Below are 10,393 nucleotides of genomic sequence, written 5' to 3'. Positions count from 1 at the left end.
TCAGCATCACTGAATGTGTTTGATTACTTCAGGAAATAATCAACCAACTTCTAAGACTGAACTTTGGAGGTGTGTCTGCAGATTCTTTGCGGAACTGAAAGTGGGTCTCCTGAAAAAAGTGGAAGCTGGAATAAGTTCACAGTAAATACTAAATAAAAACTACATTTGCGTTATCTTAACTTGTGTCACTTCTAAGGTCATCCTGAAACATCAGTTAACACTTGTACAGTACTGTGCAAAAGTAGAAGTGAGAGTAAAATTTAAAAAAAGGTGTGCTCTCTGTAGAGGATGTGTTCAGTTATTCAGTATGAAAATCAACAAATGCATGTTATTTGACTAGGGGTGCCCAAACTTTTGCATACGGCTTTTGCATGTGTCTGTTTTGTACATAATGACCCTCTTTTAATAAATAATACACTTAAAATTGAATTCTGTTGATAATAATGTTTAGCATTATGCCCCCATCGGTATGTTCATGTTCAGATATCAGAGACCTTATCTACTGAATAACATCACAGCTCTCTTTTGCTGTTACACCTGTTGTTTGAAGAGAGTTAGAGGGAGAGATGCAGCCTCATCATAGCTCACAGCGCTTGCTCGCTCACTCGCGCAGGTTCAGCTGTCTCTGCTGTCTGACATTCCTCTCAGTGTATTTTTAGCAGGAGGGCAGAGATCCCGGCTTTATCTGCTCCAGCTCTATTGTGTTTGAGACTGGAATAGCGTTTCAGCTGCACGACACTGCTCTGATCTCGCAGTGAAGGGTTTGAGTGGAGCGGTTCGATGGGGAATTACAAATCAAGACCTACACAGACATGCACAGGTAAAATGCTCTGATTCCTGTCTCTACACAGCAGCCTTCTTATTCAGCATTGTTATTATTCAGTATCTGTTTATTCTAAGGACTCAGTGTTTACTATGAATTATTCAGTAAATACAAGTTATGCAGTACCTACCATGAATTATTCAGTGTTTCCTATGAATTATTCAGTAACTACTATGAATTATTCAATATCTACTATGAATTATTCAGTGTTAACTATGAATTATTCAGTATCTACTATGAGTTATTCAGTATCTACTATGAATCATTCAGTGTTTATTATGAATTATTCAGTGTTTACTATGAATTATTCAGTGTTTACTATGAATTAGTATCTGTTATGAATTATTCAGTAACTACTATGAATTATTCAGTGTTTACTATGAATTATTCAGTACCTACCATGAATTATTCAGTGTTTACTATGAATTATTCAGTACCTACCATGAATTATTCAGTGTTTCCTATGAATTATTCAGTAACTACTATGAATTATTCAATATCTACTATGAATTATTCAGTAACTACTATGAATTATTCAATATCTGCTATGAATTATTCAGTAACTACTATGAATTATTCAGTAACTACAATGAATTATTCAGTGTTAACTATGAATTATTCAGTATCTACTATGAGTTATTCAGTATCTACTATGAATCATTCAGTGTTTATTATGAATTATTCAGTGTTTACTATGAATTAGTATCTGTTATGAATTATTCAGTAACTACTATGAATTATTCAGTGTTTACTATGAATTATTCAGTAACTATTATGAATTATTCAGTATCTACAATGAATTATTCAGTGTTTACTATGAATTATTCAGTATCTACTATGAGTTATTCAGTAACTACTATGAAATATTCAGTGTTTACTATGAATCATTCAGTAACTAATATTCACTTTTCAGGCATAATATTTTACATGTTGTTTCTAGACATGTTGTTCATATATAGTAATTAGAGATGACACTGATCTGATACCCAGTATCAGGACAATATCAGCAAATTTTCAGTATCTACAATTAATTATTCAGTATCTACTATGAAGTATTCAGTGTTTACTATTAATTATTCACAGATAATATTATACATATTGTTTCTAGACATGTTGCTCATATAAAACTATGAATTATTCAGTAGCTATTATACATTATTCAGTCACTGCTATTATTTATTCAGTATCTATACATTTTTCACTACTGGGCATGTTTACTGGGCCTAATATTATGTAACTAGTTTCTATACATGTTGCTCATAAATAGTTATTAGAGATGACACTGATTTGACACAGGACAATATCAGCAAATTTTCAGTATCTACTATTAATTATTCAGTAACCACTACAAATTATTCAGTATCTATTATGAATTATTTAGTATCTACTATGAATTCTTCAGTAACTACTATGAATTATTTAGTGTCTACTATTAGTTATTCAGTATCTACTGGGCATAATATTATATAACCAGACATATAAAGTGATTAGAGATGGCACTGGTCTGATACCCAGTATCAGGACAATATCAGCAGAAAATGCTGTATTTGGTAGCAGAGAAAAAATAGTAAATCTCATTTAATTTTGAAACCTAGCCTGGCTATTACAACATTATACAATGAATTGTATGTAATGATGGCATTTTATTCAAAACTACACCTGGCTTATTTGGAAGCCCACTTAGAAGAAAACAATACAAAGATGAGCTCTGATATTCATTTATTTAATACAGTATAATTTTGCACAAATTTGCACTTTGAGTTTTATTTGTGTTTTTTAAGCTTTACTAAAGTCTTTTCACAGTAGAAAATGATTAAATCATTATTTAAAGTTCCTACGAGTTGAAGGCAAACTGCTGCTTCATGATCGCTAAACTTTGCAGGGATTTTTACTTATTTAAGTAACAGTTAAGATAAAATGTTTCTCAGAACACGCCCCTCAAAGCATGCTGTGAAATAGCTGAATGTTCTGTATGTGCTGGTTTTTCTACAGACGAGTGGAAGAAGAAAGTGAGCGAGTCGTACTCAGTGATCATTGAGCGGCTGGAGGATGATCTGAGGGTCAAAGAGGAGGAGCTGGCCGAGCTAAAGCATGTGTTCAGGTGAGGCTGAGGAGGAGCGTCAGAGTCGCTCAGTCCCCACGCTAATGTGATGTTAAAGGGCCCATATCTTACATTCTTCTTGTGTTTTAGTTTCCACTTTGAGGTCCATTTGTGAGGTTTTATGTACCAAAACCATAATTAAGTTTTACCAACTCTCTTTTTCCTTTACAATTAAATAGGTTGTTTTTGTTTCTTTGCCTTTAAGACTGATACATGTATGTGAGCTCTGCTCTGATTGGCCGTGCCTCATTCAAAAAGCAGAATGGACTGAAACACAGCTTATATCTTGAGTGTGAATGGGTGGAGAAAAACTGATGTAGCTTGGAAGGAAATGCATTAGTTTTTGTGGAAATATATTGTTTTTTGTGAAATTACAAAAACAACTTTTTTTGCAGTGAATGGTATGTTTTGAAACTTTAACAATGTTTACATACAACATCAAACACTTTTATTTAAAAAAGGCAAGGAAAACTCAGTTTTCCATGATATATAAACAATAAATAAAAGACTTAGGTGACCAGAGGGTTTGTTTATTTGTTTATTAATTAGGGACAGTGCATATTGATCTGCCCAAAGCTAAATGAGTCAATATACTTACTACTATAATAACTTTCAGTTATAGTACATTATCAGTACTGAGGTCTGATAGTGAAGCTAAATTTCCAGAAACATTTCAAATTAATGGGGCATTCCAGCTTATGTTATGATATATTTTGTATAGTATTCAGTAGAGCAGCATTGCGTCCTTCAGCCTTACTAGTAGAGGAACAAAGACCCCTAAAAGTTGACATCTATTATTTTATTGTTTTGTCTTAAATCTTTGAATTACAATTGTTTCAAGGATTTGTATTAATCTATGTTTTGTGTTAAACATTTCAACCAATAGGCCCCTATAGTATTTTTCTGGGTCAGTGCAGGTTGGTTCTGAGAAGGAATTAAGGGCTGTTAATGCATGAAGATGAAGTATATAATCCAAAAAACTGTTGTTATGATCAAAATAATGACATTTCTTGGTGTCTGGCATCATCATTATATTCATGGCACCAAAGTGTACATTACACTTTTAATATAAAATTTCTACCTATGTCATTCACATGTTGAAGGGCCTGTATATAGATGGTGGACAAATATATTGGTGTTATCTTTGCTTTGGGACATAAAGTATGCGTTTATGCACAGCCGATCTAAAGTTGGCCACATTCTGAATTTTATTTTCTGAAATATAAAAGATAGTGCAGACACTCTCCCTTTAAGTCAGGCCTTAATACTCACATTTCTGCTTTTGGGGAGTATCCAAATATTACTATTACTATATTGGAGTTACTCCAATTTTGCAGTAAAATATTGTCATATAGCCATCCATTTCACAAACTAGAGATATTAAAGTTACATAAAAACATGCTTGTGCTTTGTTCTACCTTGGGTGGGGGTATCTCAATAACTAAGGCCTTTTTTTGGAAATTCCTCTACTGTACTGGTTTGACAGAGTTCACAATTTTGTATAATTATTGAGTGTTTATCCATCTCTCACTACAGTATTCAGCATGCATTACGCAAGTACTACATACAGCCATTGGGAGTAACCACCAATAAAGAGATCCCATATTGTGGATCCAATACAAACAGACATGATATTCGATTTCCTAGCAGAACCGTTTTGGTATGCGTCCACTTGTAACTTCACCTCACAGCAGCTTATTCGCTACAGTGACAAGCTCTGCCGCATTGTGGTACATAATGGGTACATTTCTAACTTGTGTGGACAACTTATGCATTCTGAAAATTATAAAAGCATAAGTCTGTATTTTATTCTCATTGCAAGCTTCTGTGTCATGTTAAAACAGGAAATTGTCCCACATGTGGTCTTCCATTACACCATTACGTCTCGCTTCCTTCTTCATTTGCCAACTAGCAGGGAAAAAGAAAAAAACATTTCAAAGAGTGCTTGCAGTTTTTCAAAAGTTCCTCTCACCTTCAGTATACATGACCAAATGGGGGTTTCCTAGACCTTAAACCCAAGACTATTCTTTCAAGACTTATGGCACCACTGTAGGAAGCAAGTTCACAACAGATGCAGAGATGTTTCTATTTTTAATTTTGGATGGACTGTCCCTTTAGCACAATCGACAAATCTGGTAACCCTGCTAGTTTGTGGGCTCTGCTTATTTACTCAGTAAGTGGAGATGAGAGTAAACTACAGACAAGAACCTTAAAACCAAGACAGGCGTTTGCAGAGTTAACAATATTAAATAGCTGAAACTGATGAAAAGCGTTTCTGACAGAATTAAAGCATAAAAAACTTGCCAAAGCTGCTTTTTATTCCTGAAAAAGCCAGAAGAATCAAACCACCTTGGGAGCCACAATATTTTACTTCCATTTTACCATCTTAGCTGTAAACATGTCTCAGTATGTGCTGATGTACTAATATAGGTAAAAAAATAGAAACAAAAACTCAGACTTACTTTGCTCTGCTTTAATCTTTAGCTCAGCTATAGCTGCTTTTTTCGCATCTCTGGCAGGAAACTTTTCCTCAAAAGTAGAACAGTTTCTTGTAAAATGTCTCTCAACGTTCAACTTTTTACAAGGTTGAAGTCGCTTCTCATTCTCCAGCTTCTTGTTCGAGTTTTCCCGTTGCATCTTAAATGGTGCCTGAGGTGCTAGAATGTAACTGCTACACCATTTAAGGTGGAACGGGAACATTCAAACGAGAAACTGACTTCAGCTTTGTGACTGTTTAGTTTGACAGTTTCTCGTTGCAGATTAAACGTATCAGGAAACCAGCTGGAGTGATTATAAATGCAAATAAGTCCATTTGTTCCCAAATTATCAATGTTCGTCTGAAATCTCTCTCTTTGCCGTTTCGTTAGCTACTAGCTAGGTGAGATTGTTGTCTGCATTGCTATGGTAACCAACAGTCTGCGCTGATCTTCAGGGTTAAAGGGTGAATTAGCAGTTCTACATTAACTCCAGCGTTTAAGACCATTTATTGTTAAACTGTGTTGAACGATCAGCAGAGCTTTATTTTACTGTAAAGGAGGATTATTTTATTTTTACCTACAAATCTGATTCTGCTGTGGAGCCACAAGAGGGCAGTAAAAGAGCCATATGCGGCTCCGGAGCCGTGTGTTGCCGACCCCTGCCTTAGACAAATATTCCTACCCTTTCAGAGTATGAAGGATATTACATTCCATTGTTTCCATAAAACAGTATGAACAAAGCAAATAAACCTAGAAAACATATTTCTTTGAGTCTGTTGTGTTAAAGTTACAGAACTTCTGAAAAGAGGATTTTCAAGCCATAACAGTGTCTCTCTTTCTGTTCTCCTGTGGTGGTTTGTGAATTACACAGCTCAGACGAAGCCTTCAACAAAGTGAACCTGAACTATCGCACAGAGAACGGCCTCTCACTGCTGCACCTGTGCTGCATATGCGGAGGTAGGAGAGCAATCCTGTGATTCCTGTGAAGTTTCACCGTGTTTGCCTACGTTATGCACATTAAAGAAGCCATAAAATACCTAGATGAATCCTTAAATCAGCCAGACAAGAAAGTAGTTTCATGATAAATCAAATGTAAACAGTTTTTTTTCTGCTAACCTCAAATGTTGCCTGTCAGCCAAGAAAAAGAATTAGCATGGCGCTAACTGCACGCCTACATCATCACACTCGCCTCAAACTGTGTGGAGTTGCTCAGTGATCTCAAATAGCCTTGCTTATGTGGTTTCTGACACTGTGTGAAACACTGTTATCTGTACAAATCATTTCAAATTGCTTAACTACTCCACACAGTTCGAGGCAAGTCTGAAAGGATTTACTCATGCAGTTAGCACCATGCTAATTAGCGTGTAGCAGTGGCAAACTGTGACCAGTAGAGCTAGGCCTTCAGTTCCAGACATAAATGTCAAAACTTGGTCAAAAATGAGAGAAAAACACTACGATAATGTGAGCTTCTGTTAGCGCCCCTGTAGGACTCTAGTATGATATAGGGGTGAGGGGAAAATCGATTCGTAGATGCATCGCGATGCGGACATGGACGATTCTGAATTGATTCACAAATGTCAAAAATCGATTTTCTAAATTTTAATTTATAACATAATGTTGACGGAACACAAAAGGCGGAACTTGGACGTGCGGAAGTGCAGCGCCCGGACTGAAACTGGATAAGCAAGAAATACAACCGGCATTAAAAGCTAGGTCAGGTCAGGAGTCGACAACCCAAATGTTAAGAAGAGCCATTTTGTCCTTTCAACAAAAATCAAACCACTTTGGGAGCCACAACATTTTATGTCCAATATGTGTTGATGTCCTACATACATACATACATCATCTAAACCGCTTATCCTTCTGGGTCGCGGTGGGGTGCTGGAGCCTATCCCAGCTGTCATTGGGCGGAAGGCAGGATACACCCTGGACAGGTCGCCAGTCCATCACAGGGCAGACAGACAGACATACATACATATACAATCACACACACACCACACCTAGGGGCAATTTAGCATGTCCAATTGGCCTGACTGCATGTCTTTGGACTGTGGGAGGAAACCGGAGTACCCAGAGGGTACTCCACACAGAAATGACCCTGGTCGCCCAGCCGGGAATCGAACCCAGGCCCTTCTTCTGTGAGGCGACAGCGCTACCCACTGCGCCACCGTGCTGCCCCGTTGATGTCCTAGTGTAGGCTAAAAATATAAATGAAAACACAGACTTACTTTGCTCTGCTTTAAGCTTTAGCTATAGCCGCTTTCCTCCCACCTCCGATAGGAAACGTTTCCTCAAAAGTAGAATAGTTTCTTATAAAATGTCTCTCGACGTTCGACTGGTTTACGAGGCTGAAGTCGCTTCTCATTCACCAGCTTCTTGTTCGTATTTTTCCATTCCACCTTAAATAGTGCCTGGGGCTCCAGAATGTAACTGCTGCACCATTTAAGGTGGAACAGAAAAATTCAGAAGAGAAGCTGACTTCATCTTCGCAACTTTTTAGTGTTTGATGGTCTCTCGTTGCAGATTTAACGTACCAGGAAACCAACTGCGCTGCTTATAAATGAATAAGTCCATTTGTCTCCAAATGTTCATCTTAAATCCCTCTCTTTGCTTTTTCGCTAGCTACTAGCTAGGTGAGACTGTCTGAATTGCTATGTGACATGCAGTCCGCACGCCAGCCCTCAGGATTATAGGGTGGTGAATTAGCAGCATTTAAGACCATTTACTGTTAAAACTGTGTTAGGACGATCAGCAGAGCTTTATTTTGCTGCAAATAAGGATTATTTTATTTGTACCAGGACAGTAAAAGGGCCGTATGTTGCTGAACCCTGAGGTAGCGTATGGAAGCACTTTGGCTTCTATGGAGTTGAAGGGAAAAGTGGCCTGGATAAGCTGCGCGAACGTTCCATGGTCTAGAAGTGTAGTACTGAGTTCCCTGGGTTAAATGAGGAAATAGATTTTAGCTTTATAGAATTGTTTGTTAAGCCTGATAATTTGCTGTTTTTTTCCTTTTCCTTAGTGTTCTTGTTCGGTTCTCTTATTTTGACAGACTCCCTTTGTGGGTGTGTCTGTCAGTCAGCTGTGTAGGCAGCTTGAACGATTGTCACCTGTTGGCCAAAAAGCAGAAATACACTTTTATTTGTTTGTGAGATTGGACCCTGATGAAGGCAAAGGCAGCTACGCTATCCATAGTTAGCTTTCTCTCTTCTGCCCCAGACTTTTTAACATGTATACATGGATTTACCTGGAAAATAAAGGCAATTTTAATCTTTAATCATAACATATAAGAGTGCCTTTGTTTGAAGTGAACCTTGAATATTGGGAAATCCAACCTTGTTACCAAAGAGCACCTTACTGTTCCATCAGGATATACCTGGAAATCATTTGAGCTCGCCAATAAACCTCCATTTTACATTCCATGTTTTTTTAAAGCTTGTAACTAGAACTTCCGGAAGGCCTTCTCACAAAATTGATCCCATTCTTTGTAAATCATAATATGATTGCTTGACTTCATTGTCATTTCCAAGTCATTTTGGTGGTTACTGCTAATGTGTAAGGCCTTCAGTCCAGCTCCTGAAGTGCTAGCCAATGGGAGAGAAATGATCAGCCATATCTAACTAGTAACCACGGAGGAAAAAATTTGATTGGATCATTTTTCATCAGGCATTTTAAGACTTTAATCCCTCTGTTTCCAGTCAAAACTTAACAATGATAAGAGTCCTGCAATACCTTCAAAGTTTAAATTCAACAAGCATAAAAATTCAATATGCAAAAAATTACAGACGTCACATTAATTCTTCTCCAAAGGCCTAGAAGGTCCTGAAGGTTTCCTACTGGTGTATATAAGCTTTCATTACTTGATAGCTACATTAGCCTCGTAGCTCCAGCACAAAACTAAAAAAGCTTCGGACGCCAAATATGTCTTGGTTGATCAGTTACATCTGAGGTGAGAGAGGACACTATTTTATGTTCTGTATGTTGTTTGGAATGTTAAAAAGGCTTCAACTCGTCTAAACTCGTCTCAGCTAAATGTTGCTTCTCGGCTCTCACTTTTATGAAAATAGCTTTGATTTGTTAAACAGGAAACAAATCCCACATCAGGACGCTGATGCTGAAAGGGCTGCGTCCATCCAGACTGACCAGGAACGGCTTCACTGCTCTGCATCTCGCTGCCTATAAGGTACACTCTCCATCCAGCAATACAGAAATACAACACCTTTATACCTTTAGAGCTTGTGTGCAGCATTCACTGTGGTTTATTCCTGTATAATTTAATAATCCACTTGTGATATAATATGTAATATATTTGTAGTAAAGTACAAATGTGTGATTGTTGTAAAAGTGACAGAGGGATTATATGAGATTGTGTTTGAGGTAGCAGAGAATGATACAGTATCCATTAATGGATTACATTCATATACACTTTGGCCACTTTAGTAGAACCCCCTCCTTTGCAGGTGTTTGTGCTATAGTTTGTGTTAGCCATCCTCTAGTCCTTCATCAACGATCAGTTTCTGACCACAGAAATGACCACCCAAATGGTGCACCTATACTGTTTAGCTGATAAAGTGGCCAGATAGTGGAAGTACAAGGTGGGTGTTTGCTAATAAAGTGGCCAGTGAGTGGACATACAAGGCAAGTGTTTCTAATAAAGTGGCCAGTGAGTGGACATACAAGGCGAGTGTTTCTAATAAAGTGACCAGTGAGTGGTAGTACAAGGCGAGTGTTTCTAATAAAGTGGCCAGTGAGTGGACATACAAGGCAAGTGTTTCTAATAAAGTGGCCAGTGAGTGGATTCTCAAGGTAGGTGTTTCTAATAAAGTGGCCAGTGAGTGGACATGCAAGGCAAGTGTTTCTAATAAAGTGGCCAGTGAGTGGTAGTACAAGGTGGGTGTTTCTAATAAAGTGGCCAGTGAGTGGACATACAAGGCAAATGTTTCTAATAAAGTGGCCAGTGAGTGGACATACAAGGCGAGTGTTTCTAATAAAGTG

General features: G+C 37.5%; 1 protein-coding gene across 1 annotated transcript in view; it reads left to right on the top strand.

Annotated features, from left to right (window-relative positions):
• The first annotated feature begins 717 nt into the window (after positions 1 to 717).
• tnni3k (TNNI3 interacting kinase) overlaps positions 718 to 10,393 on the top strand; it is a 49,753-nt gene continuing 40,077 nt past the window's right edge. Inside the window, exons 1-4 of the mRNA XM_036579567.1 lie at positions 718 to 820; positions 2,816 to 2,924; positions 6,273 to 6,358; positions 9,484 to 9,581. Coding sequence (XP_036435460.1) covers positions 781 to 820; positions 2,816 to 2,924; positions 6,273 to 6,358; positions 9,484 to 9,581 — 333 coding nt within the window. The 5' untranslated portion in view covers positions 718 to 780. The remainder of the gene's footprint in view (positions 821 to 2,815; positions 2,925 to 6,272; positions 6,359 to 9,483; positions 9,582 to 10,393) is intronic.

Source organism: Colossoma macropomum, unplaced genomic scaffold (genome assembly GCF_904425465.1).
Source record: "Colossoma macropomum unplaced genomic scaffold, Colossoma_macropomum, whole genome shotgun sequence".
NCBI lineage: Eukaryota > Metazoa > Chordata > Actinopteri > Characiformes > Serrasalmidae > Colossoma > Colossoma macropomum.
Note: the sequence above shows the minus strand (reverse complement) of the source record. Positions and strands in the feature narration are given on the sequence as shown.